This window comes from Podospora anserina, chromosome 3 (genome assembly GCF_000226545.1).
Source record: "Podospora anserina S mat+ genomic DNA chromosome 3, supercontig 2".
NCBI classification, from domain to species: Eukaryota; Fungi; Ascomycota; class Sordariomycetes; order Sordariales; family Podosporaceae; genus Podospora; species Podospora anserina.
In genome coordinates, this window is record NW_001914856.1 from 2,307,683 (window position 1) to 2,324,470 (window position 16,788).

A 16,788-nucleotide genomic window follows, 5' to 3' on the forward strand; every position below is an offset into this window, starting at 1 on the left:
AATGCTTCCACAAAACCACATGCCGTCTCTTTACACAACCCAAATTTCCTTCTTTCAACCTAAAGCCCTAATTTCTCCGGTATACCTTACCAGCCCACCAACCCTACTCTCATAACCGTCTCAGCAAGGTGAAAACTTGCCCTACGCTGCCGCTGTCCTGCGATGACCTCTTTGGTCTCTGAATTCATCATCACGCCTGTTCTGCGACAAGCCCGCCGCTTCTCTTCGAGTTTCGCCACCGAGGAACGACCAGCATCGCGACACAACCGACAGAGGTCGGTGGAAGAATCGACCTCTGTTCCAGAGAATGCCATAATGGAGGACGACCAGGACGTGGTGATGGTAGAGAGAAATGCGGGGGAGACTTCCTCGAGCCCTGTGCCAGCGATAGCGCCGGCACCAGCACCAGCACCGGAGTCGACCCCACCGCCACCTACCTCGCTCCCGACCCCAACCACCAATGCTGTATCATCGTCACCAAGTCAGGCGGAAGGGATGCTACGGAATACCCCAGAAGTTACCGTCGTTCCAAACACATTATCGGCCCGACAACCAAGTTCTCCCGCCCCGTCCGCCCCTCCGAGGACGGCCTCTGACGCAGCAGATGGACCACGCCAGGCAAACATAATGCGAAGAAACCCTTTGCCTGAAGACGACGGCATGGGGAAACTACGGAAAAAGATTCGGAGCATACAGGAGATGGATATTGCCCAAAACCTCAAAGCGCAACTGGTCCACCAATTGTTGACGGAGAAGTACACACTGGCTCAACAAAAGAACGGATTACTGAAATCAACAATTCGACCCGAATCCCTAATGGGTCGGGCAATAGTACCGGACCAAAACGCATCACCAGAGTCTTTCGGGGCGTTGCAGGCATTGAAAGCTTGGAACCCACTCAGCACCGAATCTGCGCCACTGGAGTTGCCCCTGACTGCGGAGGACCTGAAGCCGACGTATGCCCCTGCAGTTATGATGGATCAGGATGGCGAGGTCGAGAGTCCGGCATCCGATGGTCCGCAAGAAAAGCGACACCTGGGCTGCGATCACTATCGGAGGAACGTCAAGCTACAATGCGCCACCTGCGAGCGCTGGTACACATGCCGAATGTGTCACGATGCCGTCGAGGACCATGTCTTGCCCCGCCAGCAAACCAAACACATGCTGTGTATGCTTTGTGGCTGCGCCCAAAAGGCTTCGGATACGTGCGCAAGGTGTGGGGAGTCTGCGGCCAACTATTACTGTGGCATCTGTAAGCTTTGGAATGACGACCCTAACAAGCCCATCTACCATTGTTCAGACTGCGGGCTCTGCAGAGTCGGGCAAGGGTTGGGGAAGGACTTTTTCCACTGCAAGGTGAGCATCTCGATGACATGCACCATTATTCTCTAGTACCTCGGTACGCTGACATTCCCGTAGAAATGTATGGCTTGCATCTCCATGACTGGCGAACACAAGTGCATCGAGCGGTCCATAGACTGCGACTGCCCCATTTGCGGAGATTACCTCTTCAACTCGATGAAGACTGTCGTATTCATGCAGTGCGGTCACAGTATCCACAAACGCTGCTTCGAGATGCACATGGAGACCTCTTATCGATGCCCCATCTGCAGTAAGAGCTGCGTCAACATGGAGACTCAGTTCCGGAACTTTGACGTTGCCATTCTCGCGCAGCCCATGCCGCCAGAATATATCGACGCCCGTGCCATCATCTCTTGCAACGACTGTAGCGCCAAAAGCCAGACTACTTACCACTGGCTCGGGCTGAAGTGCTCTCTTTGCAACTCTTACAACACTATTCAAAGGCAACTCCTCAACATGCCTAATGGTACCAACCAAGAGCTGCCGACGCAGCAAATGGAGCGACGACTAGAACAACTCCAAGAGGAGGCATCGCAGCGTCAGGAGCAGCGGCAGCTCACAGAACCGGCCACACTCAATCCTGGACATGAGCGCGAAGCTGTTACTTTTACCGCCCTGCCCGCGAGCAACGCTGGACCCCTGGCGGCAGGCTCCCAGCCGCCAGGGCAAGAAGAACCCCCTATTTTTAGTCTCAGCTTGCCAAGCAGATCCTCCACCCCTCTCCCTGCGTACGAGGTTATCGAGCGAGCACGTCGGGAACAAGAGGCGAGAGCTCAGAGGTTGGGAGGGCTGCCGGATAGCCTGGGAAATGGTATTGACGTCTCCCCTCCCGCCGCCACCATTGCCGCATCTAATAATACGCCCCTGACTGAACATGACCTTGTTGTTGCTGGCTTGCTACCCGCCCCTTCAGTCCAGCCCCAACAACCACAGCACCAGCATCAGCACCACCGCCAACTAACGCCAGAGGAACTCATTGATTTTGTGCAGGTCCGAGACGGTGAAGCGGACGACGACGATGATGACGAGGACGAGGATACGTTTCTGGATTTGTTTTGGGGACGGGATAGGGAGTTGGATAGGATACCTAATGCGGGGACGGCGTTCACTTCGCTTGGAAGCCCGGGGGGTGCTGCTGTTAACGAAGAGGAGGAGGATAGCTCGTCGTGTGATGATTTGAGCTCTGAGGAAGAGGAGGAAGAAGAAGACGACGATGACGAGAATGAGATTGTGCTGCTTGGGCACCGGTGAGGTTGTGGTTACTATACTACAAGGGTTGGAAATGCATGGGAGGTTCGGTTCACCTGCTAGGTGTGAGAGGGCTTTGCATCTGTGGTAGGGTGATAGGTAGCATAACAGGACAACGCATACAGAGAACGGCTTTGATTACATGGGATGGAGTTGGTAAGGGGGTTTTTCTCAAGGGATGGATTTTTTGGGGGAGGGGGAGTTTTGCATGTTTGTTTGAATGTTATTCTGGTTTCTCTCTCTCTCTCTCTCTCTCTCTCTCTCTCTCTCTCTTCTCTGTCTCTCTTCTCTGTTGGTATTGACCTGTGGTTTTGAGGAGGTTATAACTTTTTCTCAATTCTGATTTTTGTGTGTGTGTGTGTCTGGTTATGTCGGACTACCTATGATATATAACTCGTCTTGTTTACTGTTCCCATTTCATCATGACAGCAATTTTTCAGGAAATATTTTGCCGAGTGATGTTAACTAGGACACAAGTTCTTGGAATGTCTCCTCTTCTTCCTAACCTGCGGTCCGTCATGTTAATCTATAACTCTTTGCGTTGGACATCAAAGAGTGATACCGAGATTCTGTGTATGAATAATGAACACGTGAAGGCTTGACTGGAACTCATTTCCGGCTTGTAGTGCAGATACCCTAGCAGGTCGTGGATACAATAACATACAATAATTGATACTACAAGTCAGTAATAGGTATAATAACATCAACTTATACCCTTTAAATAGGAAGCAGGCCTTTGACTATCTCCCAAGGCCTATTAATTATCCTTCGAGCCACGGTTCAGCCCTTTGGCAGTGCCAGTTATTTTGTCAACAGCGTGCTTAGGTAGCTACAAGAGTTCACCCATAACAGCACGAGGCAGATGACAGTTGGAAAGACTATGGCTCGTCATTCGAAAAGCTCAGCGGCGTGGCGCAAGCAAGGCTCAAAGTCACAACGGAAGGGACCAGCAGGCATTCTCAACAAGCTCGATTCATCGTCCAAGGTAAGCGTGCCCATTTCATGTCCAGGACCTTCAAGTCACTGACGGACCACGCAACCTTCCCGCGGGCATTTCCCCCCTCTATCGGACCCAGCCCGTGGTTCTACCTCTCCGGGCCCCGGTCATCATTCATTTGCGTACCGGTTGTGGATATCATGCATCTTTTGGACCAAGGGATTTAAACGCGACGCGACAAAGAACGCCCGGAACACACGTGTGGTTCGTTCATGCCGTCAAATTCTCAGCTGAAGAGCCATCAGATTTTTATTCCGTAAATGCTGAATACAGCCCCAAAAACCCGTTCGCCCCGCCCAGCCGATTCAGGAAAAAAAGACGATTTAGAACTCTGTTGGTGGTTGGTTAGTCAAGACTGTTGCTCCCAAAGCCCAAGGAGACCGAGGAAAACATACTGAGAGGAGTGAAGAACCATCTGTTCTTGCCGCTGGTGTAGCGCTCCTCAAGGACCTTCTTGACGTTCTTCTTGGCGTCCTCACGCTGGGAGACCTCCTTGAAGGTATCGGCGGAGATGGCGTTCTTGAGACCCTCGAGCTCGAGAGTGTAGCGGGTGGGCATCAAGTGGTTGTAGTTGATGACCTTGATGAAGGGCTTGACCTTCGACCGCTTCTCCTGTCTGGTCTTGGACATGCGGCGGGTGATCTTGCTGGGGTAACGCTCGATACCGGCAACGATGGCGTGGCCGTAGGGGTGGTTCTTGGAGCCGGTGTCAACGGGCTGGATGATGACAACCTGCAGAAATCGCCCAGTCAGTACTCTTGTTGTCCTTGCGCAATCTGTTTCCTTTCTGTAGTTCTCCCTCTCCCCACGGTCGCCGTCCTCGCAAATGTCCGCTCCGATTCCCGATTCACTCCTCTCAGTCATCCAACCATTGAATTCCCATTTCCCATTCGATGTTTTGCTACTCGGACACTCGATGACTGGCGATTGGGGGGTGAGGAAGATGGGTTCGGTGAAAATCGTCGTACCTTCTTGCCGGCATAGCGGCCCCTGGTGACAAGGCACACTCTCGAGGTCTTCAAGAACTTCATTTTGTCGGTTCTGTTGTCGAAGAAGTAGGTTAGTTACTGGGGAAGGGAAAAAGTCGTGGAGACAATTTTTTCGAAATGGCAGCAAAAGAGGGGGGGCGTGACATACCTGTTGTTGCCTTTCCCTGGAGGTCGACTGCGGGCACGGAGAGTGAGAGACAGAACCGTTCTTGAGAAAGCACCCGAAATAATTTCAGTTTGTGGGCTGCCAAAATTCGAGCGGGCAAGGCGGATTGGCCCGTTAAAAAAATTGATGACTAAGGAATGGCCAGTGCGCCAGGTTCCTTGCTTCACTCTTGGCTCGGCGTGCCAAGCCCCCAGCTGCAAAAGGTGGGGCAGCTCGAGAGCGCAAACAAGACAACTGCGACTTTGAAGTTCAATCTTGCAAAGTTCAACCCCTCCAAGATATTGTCCAGCAAGAATAACCACAACCATGTCTCCCCCAAGATACATCATCTCCCGCGTCGCGGACCCCATTTTCGCCGTATTCATTGGTCTCTCTGCAGCTGCCACGAGGATCAACCGTGAGGAGAAGGAGAAGGGGAGGTCTACACAGCAGACTCTGGAGACACTCCGCAGGTGAGGCTATTCACATGTGTCTGGGCGCAACATTTGTATTTACATGTCATTGTTCAGGCGCCTTGGCTTCCCAAAGAACTCGTAAAAATGTATCGCCTATCTACATACCATATATAGCTAGCTACCTTAGCTAACCTTCGCCCAACGAATGAACCACCAACGCCAGTTACCCTATGCAGACCGATAGAAAGACATTCGGATATCAGCGCTTGACATCATCAATGATACTTCCAACTCCCGTTTCATGTCCGAACTATGGAGCAATGCCCGGCCCATACTCCTTCTTCATAGCTTCGCGAACCATCTGCCCGCATAGCTTAGCTGTTGGATTTGTGCTCACAGCCAACCCCTTGGCGATCTCGTTGCCGTACCTCCCGCCCAGGGCAAAGTCTGCAGAGGCGTGCTCTTCAAACTCGATCTTTGTCCACTTCGCCTCCGGCCGCTCCTCGTCAACAAGCACAGATTTTGTCAACATCAGCTTGGAAGTCATGAGATATATGGCGGCCCTTTGCGTGTGAGCATTGGATAAGGTCTTGGCCACCTGGGGAGAGAGTCGGGAGTATCGTGTGGTTGGCGTAAGAAGCGAGATGGCTCGGTCGAGATCTCCTAGAAGAATCTTCCCTACTCTGACGCGCTCGGCATCACCGACATTCTGTCGCAATGCTTGTGGTAGCCTGGGGGCGTCGGAAACCAGAATCGCATCGCCATAAAGCCGCCTAAGCGCTTGCGCCCTGTTGTTGTGCGCGCTCGCATACTGAGGGTATTCCTCGATGAGCTGGTCAAAAGATGCAACTGCTTTGCGATATCCTTCCAAGACCTCCTCGCTAGGGCCTGTTCTTGCTGGGTTGGCTTTGAGGTTTTGGACCTCTACGTTCTGAATGGAAAGGATGATATCACGCTCCCTTTGCGCGATGGATTGATACAGAGCCGGGTCGGAAATGTGCGGGTCTTTTGGGAGAGTCGAGTCGACCTGAATCGCCAGAGCCGGATCATATTCGGGGTCCTTAATTTTTTCGAGCACGTTGATATCGCGCTGGGTCAGGTCAAGATAGGCCATGGCGACAGGGGAACTTTGGCAAAGATTAATCGGCGGGAACCTTGTGACTGCTTTCAGCTGGCGGCTTCTGTATCAATTGACAACACTGGCCACAACTTGGAGCAGCACTACCAGTGACAAACAATGGGTGGTGTTGTGTATGTTTCGATTGGAATGTTGGTTGGATATAGGAGACGTGGGGGAACAGCAAGCCGGGACACGGCGGCCTTGGACTGATCAATTCAAACCGCTTGGTTTTCTACTTACTAACCACAGCAGCCAAGCAGGAAAATGACCGGTCTCGTGCCTCAAATCATTACGGAAAGAAGCTCATGGATTTTGAGTGTCGCAGGCCGGTGCTGACCGTTGCCCCTCCGTCAGAGACCGAGCTCGCCGGAGCTGGGTGCGGCACTCGGCCAAACGCGGCTTTGTGCGGCTTTCCCAGGGGCGATCACTGCTTCGGTGCCATTCCGCTGGGGTTCCACCACCCGAGCATGCAAACAACAATCCTCGATTCGGCTTTATCGTCATTGTACGTATGGTACCCAGGAATTAGGTTCGTCTGAACCGGAAGGAGGAGGAGGATGATACGCGCTCACCCGCTGTTATTCAGCGCTATTCAGTCAGAAAAGCTATGGGAAACGAAGGCCACGGGGGGACGGTTGATGTCTGTGTTTAACGTGGTGGAAACCAATCAAAGGATCACGGAAGATTGCAGATACTGGAGCAACCAGTTGTGGGTGTTCCTGGTGCTCCTTTGATACCATGCGGTGTTCGATCGGGAGAGGCTCCAGCCATGCCTCGTGCACTGGCAAAACGATAAGCTCTACCCCAGGTTTCGCGGGGGGGTGACGTGCGCGGATGTCCTGGACTTATTCCCCGTTTCCCACGAACGGAACTTGGGAGAAGACAAGGGGCTTGTTAAGCCGACCTCAGACTGACTTGGTTGGATGGTTCTGACTTTTATATAAGTCTGTTCTTATTCCCCCTTGGTGGCTTTGTTTGTTTTCCAACGCCCAAGAGAGATTCTGTGTAGCTATCACGTCGTCATCCTCCCTCAATACCTATCATACCTTTTAGAGTTTGTCCTCGACTGCATATCTCATCAACTTTGGTTTGTGAGCATGTCCCCATCTGCCATCTCGGACACCAACTCCCACTCAAACGGCTACTCAGCCGACTCGGACTACGCCGTCCAGGATCCCAACGGCGCTCCCAACAACTTCAACGGCTATGACCACATAACCTGGTGGGTCGGCAACGCCAAACAGGCCGCGTCCTACTACAACTCGTTCTTCGGCTTCAAAACCATCGCCTACAAGGGTCTCGAGACCGGCTCTCGGTACACGGCCTCCTACGTGGTCGAAAACGCCGGCGTCCGTTTCGTCTTCACCTCCCCCATCCGCTCCGCCGCCCACCTCCCCGAGGACGATCCCATCTCGGACTCTGACCGCGCCCTCCTTGCCGAAATCCACGCCCACCTGGAGAGACACGGTGACGCCGTCAAGGACGTCGCCTTCGAAGTAGACAACATAGACGGCGTCTACGCCAAAGCCGTCGCTAACGGAGCCGACTCTGTCCAACCCCCTCAGTCCTTCGGCGACAAGGAATCCGGCCTCGTCCGCACAGCCGTGATCAGAACCTACGGCGACACAACCCACACCCTCATCTCCCGGTCCACCTACCGCGGCCCCTTCCTCCCCGGCTTCCGCGCCATCGTCCAGACCAAACCCTCCCCCATCCCCATGCCCACCGTCCCCCTCAAAAGAATCGACCACTGCGTCGGCAACCAAGACTGGAACGAGATGGTCTCCGCCTGCGCCTTTTACGAGTCCTGCCTCGACTTCCACCGCTTCTGGTCCGTAGACGACAACCAGATCTGCACCGACTTTTCCGCCTTGTCCTCCATCGTCATGGCGAGCAGCAACAATCTCGTGAAAATGCCCATCAACGAGCCCGCGCCGGGCAAGAAAAAGTCCCAGATTGAGGAGTACGTCCTTTTCAACTCTGGCCCTGGGGTGCAGCACATTGCTCTGCTCACCGAGGACATCATCACCACTGTGTCTGCCTTGAGGGAGAGGGGGGTCGAGTTTATCAATGTGCCGTCTACGTACTATGACACCATGAGGCAGAGGCTCAAAGCGGAGAAGAGGAGGTGGGAGCTCAAGGAGAGTCTGGAGACGATTGAGAGGTTGAATATCCTTATTGATTATGACGAGGGGGGGTATTTGCTGCAGTTGTTCACCAAGCCTTTGATGGACAGGCCGACGGTGTTTATCGAGATTATACAGCGGGAGGATTTTGAGGGGTTTGGCGCGGGGAATTTCAAGAGTTTGTTTGAGGCTATTGAGCGGGAGCAGGCGGAGAGGGGAAATTTGTAAATATAGCTAGGGGTTAACATGCATTTGGGGCGTTATAATTTGGGATGGGATTCATGATGGCATGATGGGAGGTAAAATTGATATTTGGGATTTTGTCAACAATGATCAAGAGTTGCTTGATCATCTGTCTATGGCTCGGAGTGACATGAGAAAAGTGGTTGGCTATGGATGTTCAACATATGCGGACGACTTCGAATATACAATGATCTTTTCAAATAGGACATGATTTCCGCTGAAGGACAGAGACATCCTGAGCGTGAAAAATACACACATAAAAGCTGTATTGAACTAAATGGTTGTTTGTTTCGTCTGATGAAGCCATCAAATCTCACATTCGCCATATACACCGAGAATTCAGCAATCCTCTCAGAGAAACTCCCATTCTCCTATGTAGTACTAAAACAGATCGCTACCCCAAGCCCCTTATCCCTCTCCATATGTGCCCCGCTTCCTATCATCATGCATGTCCCATCCATGTCTTTGTTACATGTTGTTCATGACGCCCCTTTTGTAGACCTTTATTTCCCCACACGCAAAACTCAAAAAGAAATCAAAATCTCTCCCCCTCTCATCTTTCGCTGATCTATGTATGATAATGGTGTGTGAAGAAGGTAAAATAAAAAACAACAGATCCGCCATTCCTGAATACTCCTGCCTTTCCACTAGAGCGAGCCAAGGAAAAGGAGCTCAAAAGAAGTTGGCGAACAAATGAAGGTAGTAAAATATGTGCTGGAAAGAAGTGGCGCAGCGCTCGCCAAAGTTCGTGGTCATCAGTAGAAGGTAGTCTTGGTCATTTGTGGTGAGAACAAAAGCCGTCAGTGTCCCATCAAGTTGTGGTGTGTGTGTCAGTTGTTCTCGAACGAGTGTGGAGCTGGACGAAGGCTCGATTAAACTCCGTATAGGGTTAACACTAAATGGGAGAATTAAAAATGTATAGGATGCCATTAATTCCCCGTCCGGTGGGCGTCGTCGTGTCGTCTATAGTCTGGCGATGCCGATCTTGTTCTTGGCCTCGTTCAGGTATTCGGTGGGGTCCATGCCCGGCGCATAGGTAGGGGCAAGACCGCCGAGGAGGACAAAGACGGTCATGACAGTGAAGAGCATGATCGAAATGCGGCGGAGGATGGGGCGGCGGTTGCCAAAGTCAGCCCATTGGCGACCAGCCTCGCCAGCATAGCCCTTGATGGCCTCGTAGCCGAGCTTGTAGTAGACCATGCCACCAAGGGCGATGCTGTAACCAAAGAACTGGAGGCCAGTAACCTGGGTGCCCCAGATGATCATGGAGGCAACAACAAGGAGCACATCTTTGAGCACACCGCAGAGGGTAAGGACGAGCGAAGAAGTCTTGCCAATCTGTGGAGAAGGGGTTAGCAGCGTACGTGGCGTTGCGTCTGAGGGGCCAAGACTTACCAAGAAGACAACCGAGACATTGAGGGCGAAAGCGCACAAGCCGTTGAGGAAGAAGGTCATGAAACCAACGTCATACACCTCCTGCATGCTAAGCTTGGGGAACTCCCAGAAGAGAGCAACGACAAAGTTCATGGCAGCGCAAACTGGGGCGAAGTAGTAGAGCGACACCAAGGGGTCCATCTTGAACTCAGCCGAGCTCAGAAGGCGCTGAACCATGGTCAAGCGGAGGGCCTCGAAGGCAATGCCGAAGATCTGGTAGATGAAGCCGATCCAAACAAACTTGATCTCGCCAATCGACGCGATGACCACACCGACGACAATGACTGAGACGTTGAGGAAGACCTTCAGGTTAGGCTGAGAGACGCCGAGCGCCCAGCTGGAAAAGAGGACGAAGACAGGGGTGGTAGCCTGGGTAGCACGGTTAGCCCAACAATGTGCACGTCTGTAGATTCCAATCACTGCAACTCACCTTGAGCATCTGGATGAAGGCAACGCTAAGGTAGAGATAGGTCAAGTTGCCGCAAATCAAGCTCAAGCTGAAGAAGAAACCAATCGGAACAATGGCGCGAAGGTAGACCCGGCCAGTCATCTTGACCGTCTTGCGGCCATCGAGGAGAGTGGTGTAGCGAGCAAGGAGCTGGGTCATGACGGTAGCGAACACCAAATGGAAGGTCGTGAGGATGACCGGGTATTCTGGCAAGTCTTAGCATGTGTTCTGCTTCCTGGTGCATTCCTGGTTGTAGGCGGCCTTACCGAACCCGAGCGTGGAGAGAATCCATTTGTTGAAGAGGATGACGGAGGAACTCAGGGAAATCCAGATGCTACAAGACAAGACCAATTAGTTATCTGAGCATTCGCGTGATTTTAGGAGTGTCGGCTGCTCACGTCACGTAGAAAGCCGGATGGAGTGATGGCTTGGGTGGTTGCGACTTCTCGACGTCTGGGTTGACTGTCGGGAGGGTATCTCGGACCTGCTCGCCAGAGGCGCGAACCTTCTCGTCGACGCCCATCTTTGCAGTCGTTGTGTTGTTAGATCTGAAGGCTCCTCGAGGGCTCGCGGATGGATATCACGTCGATGTCGAGAGAAGGGTAAAAAGCCAACGTCGAGAAATTTGAGACGAGTGTTGGCTGCGGCGCGGCAGGACGTTGTAGGTCGTGCTGCGGTGTGAACAAAACGAGTGGATGGCCAAGCCAGCTGCGACCGTATGGGAAGAAGAACTGCGACAGTGAGCTGAGGAAGGAGGAGAAGTGCGGTGCTAGGGGTGCTAGGAGGCTTTGTTTGTCGGTACTTCTGCTTGGAGTGTGCCTCGTGATGTGTAGGGCTGGGCGAGGTTGTTGCTTGGATGCTCCTCGACTTGGACTTTTTTTTTTAGGGGGGGACGCCTGTGACGGGGATGGGGGCAAAGGGAGCGTCAGGTTCTCGAAAGGGGAACGCGGGTCGTGGGTAAAAAGCGACAGGGGAACCGGTGGTGGTGGTGGGCACTCGGCGGTGCTGGGATGGGTTGCGTTCTGTCAAGGGTGGCCAATCACAGCTTTATCTGGGAAATTGGCCCTGGCTGCGAACAGATTACGGATTACGCTCCCATACGTAACCAACTGCAACCGTCAAAAAGACTGGACTCGACCCTCGAGCCTCGACCATCGTGACAGCGCAAGGGCAGCCAATTCACACAGTCACTTGTCTCTATTACTTCGTGTCTTCTTCTGCCACGGGCAGAGAGCCAGAGACACACAAAGATGGCACCGTGGGCGGTCAAGTCCAGGGCTTACTCCTCGTCACAGTCGTGCATTGATACGGCCCGCTTCGGCCACAGTACCTACCACGGTCTTCAAGCTAGCCAACGGGTAGACAAACGCTTAAACACAGCGGGAACTAAGCCAAATCAGGCAATGTGCCTTGTTCAAGACCTGCCATCATAGCATGGGCATGAATCCTACCAGGGGACAGGAAATGAAGTTGACGACATCACGGTCATGGATAGATCTACGCGAGAGATATAACTAAAAAGCAGATTAAAGATCCGATACAAGTGGGTGGCCGATCACGTCAACTTCAACATCTACCAAACCTCACAAACCTGGTCAGGGGCGATAGAAACAGGATGTGTCAAATCAGCAGCCATCCGAGGGCCACATGTTGCTCTGTACCATATCTCAAAAGCCAATGGCTGTTGAGTCTTCAATGTTTCCTATCTTTGGAGCCCGAAAATCTCTATCGATACTCCAGTTCAGCCAGCAGCCTGAGACGTGATCATTAAAAGTCGCGGAGTAGTCCTTACGAATCTGCAGCATTATTATTAGTGTAGCGATATGTAGATCGAGCAAAGTTCAGTCCAGTCTGCCCCATCGCACTGGTTCATGTTTCCCTGACTTTTTTTCTGTTTGACGTCCGTGTCCAACAATAAAAGAGCGGCATTCTCCGGCGGGGTCCAAAGGCATGGCATGGCATCAATCGTCAAGACGGCCGCCGCAGTCTCGAGTTTTAAGTTTCTAGCCATTGACGAAATGTTTGTTGTTCCGGGAGAATCTTCTACATCTGAATACATGGTCGTTTGCTTCAGCTCGCTGTACGAAACAGTCGATGAACTGCAGCTCGCCGGGGCCGTCACGAAACAGCACCGGAGGAAAGCCGTCGGACCTGTGGCTCGTCGGATGTCTGAATCGTACGGCCATACTAACATGGATTTTTCTGCGAGGTTGTCTTTATAGGCTGTTGAGGCAAGCTGTCTTGAAACAAGTTCGATGGGTACAAGAGCTGGGATCCCTTTGCGGAAAGCTCTTGAAGAAGCTTATTGTCCTCCCTCTTCTTGCTGCTGCAACCCGTAACTTGGTGAGGCCGTGTTACTCGGTCTGTAACAATAGCCAGGACAAGGTTGCTCGATGTTGTTGTTTGTTTCTTGTTGAGGCCCGTTTGAAGCCGTTGAGCTAGGGATTAACATGCGGCCACGCAGCCCATTGCTGATCATAGTCGACCGCCCCATGGAGTTGAAACGTTGAAACAGGCGCAGCTTTGGAGCTCATGTGCCGGTCCCAGCCCAGTCCGACGCAGCAGAAGAGGAGGTCATACAGGACCAGTTGGAGATGCACATGCAGCACAAGCTCTTTTGCCTCTCGGGATCTCGCATGCATGTATGCATCTGTGACCTCTGTGCCCCTCATCATGACACTGACACTGAGGATTTTTGGAGGCGTGCTGAAGGCTGGAGTGTCTCCGTAAAGCTTGTCAACTCGAAACTGGGCGTTCCCTGCTTGCTGCGGGCTGTTTGCTGTGAGAGGCTTCCCCACCATGTCGTCTGGAATCGCATCTCCTCATTTTAATGTCCTGGGGTGGTGCAGAGTGGGCATTGCGGTTGGTGGTTCGGATGGGAGTCTGCGATAACCGCCTGTCCATCTGTGTTGCAGTCATTTTACTTTCTCATAATAACCAGCGTCGAAAAACAAAAATAAATAAGCGGAAAAGTACCGACAGGCACACACACACACACACACACACACAGAGGCACACAGGCACACACAGGTACTTGTACAGAACTAAGGTACTCCGTACTGTACTCTGTAGATGGGGTGTGATGTGAGCTCGATGCGATGCGGGATGTCACGGCAGGGGTTCTTGGATATTTTATTTCTTGGGGCTAGCTGCTCATTGGCGGATTGAATAATTTTAGCCCCTCCATCAGGACCCCCTTTTTTCTGGAACTGGAAGTCGCGGTCCGGCCTAGCAACCAGTCCAAAGCGTCCAAGCAGCACCTTGGATCAGCACCACGACACACGTGCGGTCACCGCCTTCCTTCCAGGGCCCTGGTTCATCTCCCAGAAGAGGGGGGGTAATCTGTGTTGCTGCCCTGTTCCTGCTCTGTCCGCTCTGTCTGCCCATAACCCCCCCCCACTAAGAACCTTCCCAATTTCCTGACCTGATCGCATTGTCTTCGTCTGGATCGTTGCTTCGAACAAGATAATAAACAGCCCGCCGCTCGCTCGTTGTTTCACCAGCAGTTCCTCCTTCTGCTTCTGCTTTGCCCAAGCTTCTTCCTACCTTCCAGTTGACTTTCTCCACAATGGCTGACATGTAAGTTCAACCTACCTTGACGGCCTCTTGCTGACCGCCTAGAGCTCCCCGTTGGGCTTTGAATTCGACTGTTATACTAAACTCAAACTCTCCTCGACAGTAAGGTCGACGTTCTCGTTATCGGTGCTGGCCCAACCGGTTTGGGTGCCGCTAAGCGTCTCAACCACATCGTGAGTTTACCCCAGGCGCTGGGGCGTCGCATACCGTTTCCGCGCCCAACTCACTGACAACGCAACAGAACGGTCCCTCGTGGCTGATCCTCGACGCCAACGAGAAGGCTGGCGGTCTTGCGTCTACCGATGTCACTCCTGAAGGCTTCGTAAGTATCTCGATTCATTTCATAGCCCGTTACTTTATCTGCAAGTCAACTTTGGGCAGCTGCTGATAATCACCGTGTTGCTTAGCTCTACGATGTTGGTGGCCATGTCATCTTCTCTCACTACAAGTACTTCGATGACTGCATCGACGAGGCCCTCCCAAAGCCAGACGACTGGTACACCCACCAGCGTATCTCATACGTTCGTTACAAGGGCCAATGGGTTCCCTACCCATTCCAGAACAACATCTCGATGCTTCCCAAGGAGGACCAGGTCAAGTGCATCGACGGCTTGATCGATGCCGCCATGGCTGCCCGCGTTGCCACCGATAAGCCCAAGAACTTTGACGAGTGGATTCTCCGGACGTGCGGTGAGGGCGTTGCCGACGTCTTCATGAGACCCTACAACTACAAGGTGTGGGCTGTTCCCACCACCAAGGTATGAGGACCCTGCGTGTGAATGACTCTTGCGGTGAGCATCTGGCTGACTTGGCTGCTCACTACAGATGCAATGTCAGTGGCTCGGCGAGCGTGTCGCCGCCCCCGACGTTAAGCTGGTGACCCGCAACGTTATCCTCAACAAGACTGCCGGTAACTGGGGCCCCAACGCCACATTCCGCTTCCCCGCCAGAGATGGTACTGGTGGTATCTGGATCGCCGTTTCCGACACTCTGCCCGAGAAGAACAAGCGCTATGGCGAGAAGGGCGAGGTCACCAAGGTCGATGCCGACAAGAAGGTTGTCACCCTCAAGGACGGCACCACCGTCGGCTACGACAAGCTGATCAACACCATGGCTGTTGACCACCTCGTTGAGAAGATGGGCAACCAGGAGTTGATCACTCTCTCCAAGGGTCTCTACTACTCCTCCACCCACGTCATTGGTGTTGGTATCCGTGGCGAGCGCCCCGAGCGCATTGGCGACAAGTGCTGGTTGTACTTCCCCGAGGACAACTGCCCCTTCTACCGCGCCACCATTTTCTCCAACTACTCCCCATACAACCAGCCCCAGGCCGACGTCAAGCTGCCCACTCTCTACAAGGCTGATGGCAGCAAGGCTGACTCGAGCGAGGCCAAGCCCGGTCCATACTGGTCCATCATGTTGGAGGTTTCCCAGTCCACCATGAAGCCAGTTGATGAGGAGAACATCCTCAGGGACTGCATCCAGGGTCTCATCAACACGGAGATGATCAAGCCCGAGGACGAGATCATCTCCACCTACCACCGCAAGTTTGACCACGGTTACCCCACCCCATCGCTCGAGCGTGAAGGTGTTCTCAAGGAGCTCCTCCCCAAGCTCCAGGCCCAGGGCATCTGGTCTCGCGGTCGCTTCGGCAGCTGGAGATACGAGGTTGGCAACCAGGACCATTCCTTCATGCTCGGTGTGGAGGCGGTCGACAACATCGTCAGCGGTGCTGTCGAGTTGACCCTCAACTACCCCGACTTTGTCAACTCCCGCGCCAACACGGAGCGGAGACTTGACCAGCCCTTCTACAGCGCAGGGACACCCCCCAAGGAGCTTCCTTCCAGGGAACGGGCGTAAGTGGTGATGGGATATCCAGTCGGCGATAGTGAGCGCCGGCTATATTGGTAATACAAAGCATATATGGGAATGGGAGCGGGAGTTTTGCGTGTATAGCCTGTCGAGATTTGGGCCGTAGGTGTTGGGTTGGGGCATTTACTTGGAATTTCAAGTAGGTATGCGGGAACGGAATAAAACGATTTCCAGTGACGGTAAAGCAAGGCATAGAGAGATTTCCTGCCAGCTACACGTTATAGAGTCAAAAGATAGAACTAATACAGGCTTGACGGCGTGAACATTTCAGGGCATCGGATCTCTCTGCTAAGGATGCTTGATTGTACTCTGCGGATGACATTGCATGTGTTGTGTTCAAAAAGTCAGACATATTGATCTTGTCCCCCGCTCACGTGAAAGGCTGAGCTGAGACGTGGGTGCTGAAGAGACACGAGGCGGCCCGGCACAAACCAGGGGGTTGGCGTGCATTTTCGGTTAGGAATAAGAGAGTGACGTCAACGGCGCTGCAGCTACCAGACGACTTTAAACCTAACGGCAGCCGATGTCCCACGACGACTCGGGCTCTCTGGAGAGGAAAGAAAAATGGCCCTGTCCTATGGGGGGTGGCGGGTGTAAGTGATATCTACATTAGCAAACCCTAGTGTAGGATATTATCACACTATGCATGGCATCTGCCCTACTATGCTTGGGCGCGCATCCGGGCCAAGGCAAAAGTTCGCGCGCCTGTTCCGGATCCGTAATTTGTTTCTGCGTTAAAAAAGCACAAGCGCAGAAAGAGGGGCAAGCGATTGAGCCACAAGCTACACGGGCACCGAACAGATGGATTTGGA

General features: G+C 52.9%; 6 protein-coding genes across 6 annotated transcripts; 3 read left to right on the plus strand and 3 right to left on the minus strand.

Annotated features, from left to right (window-relative positions):
- Positions 1–162: 162 nt before the first annotated feature.
- On the plus strand, positions 163–2,613 carry PODANS_3_8440 (uncharacterized protein; the record flags this gene model as incomplete). The annotated part of the gene is made up of 2 exons (XM_001909614.1): positions 163–1,356; positions 1,420–2,613. The coding sequence occupies 2 exons, from the start codon at positions 163–165 to the stop codon at positions 2,611–2,613; spliced, it is 2,388 nt and encodes a 795-aa protein (XP_001909649.1).
- Positions 2,614–3,930: 1,317 nt separating this feature from the next.
- Positions 3,931–5,112, minus strand: PODANS_3_8450 (uncharacterized protein; the record flags this gene model as incomplete). Its single annotated transcript, XM_001909615.1, has 4 exons — positions 3,931–3,938; positions 4,003–4,339; positions 4,576–4,648; positions 4,745–5,112. 4 exons carry the CDS (start codon positions 5,110–5,112, stop codon positions 3,931–3,933), a joined length of 786 nt encoding a protein of 261 aa, XP_001909650.1.
- Positions 5,113–5,467: 355 nt separating this feature from the next.
- PODANS_3_8460 (uncharacterized protein) lies at positions 5,468–6,271 on the minus strand (the record flags this gene model as incomplete). Its single annotated transcript, XM_001909616.1, has 1 exon — positions 5,468–6,271. The coding sequence occupies one exon, from the start codon at positions 6,269–6,271 to the stop codon at positions 5,468–5,470; it is 804 nt and encodes a 267-aa protein (XP_001909651.1).
- A 1,103-nt stretch (positions 6,272–7,374) lies between these two features.
- PODANS_3_8470 (uncharacterized protein) lies at positions 7,375–8,631 on the plus strand (the record flags this gene model as incomplete). Its single annotated transcript, XM_001909617.1, has 1 exon — positions 7,375–8,631. The coding sequence occupies one exon, from the start codon at positions 7,375–7,377 to the stop codon at positions 8,629–8,631; it is 1,257 nt and encodes a 418-aa protein (XP_001909652.1).
- A 978-nt stretch (positions 8,632–9,609) lies between these two features.
- PODANS_3_8480 (uncharacterized protein) lies at positions 9,610–11,051 on the minus strand (the record flags this gene model as incomplete). Its single annotated transcript, XM_001909618.1, has 5 exons — positions 9,610–9,984; positions 10,042–10,449; positions 10,511–10,734; positions 10,795–10,862; positions 10,927–11,051. 5 exons carry the CDS (start codon positions 11,049–11,051, stop codon positions 9,610–9,612), a joined length of 1,200 nt encoding a protein of 399 aa, XP_001909653.1.
- A 3,136-nt stretch (positions 11,052–14,187) lies between these two features.
- Positions 14,188–15,964, plus strand: PODANS_3_8490 (uncharacterized protein; the record flags this gene model as incomplete). The annotated part of the gene is made up of 4 exons (XM_001909619.1): positions 14,188–14,277; positions 14,346–14,426; positions 14,512–14,862; positions 14,930–15,964. Coding segments are annotated over 4 exons (1,557 nt in total), but the record flags the coding sequence as incomplete, so codon positions are not given.
- Between the last annotated feature and the right edge of the window lie 824 nt (positions 15,965–16,788).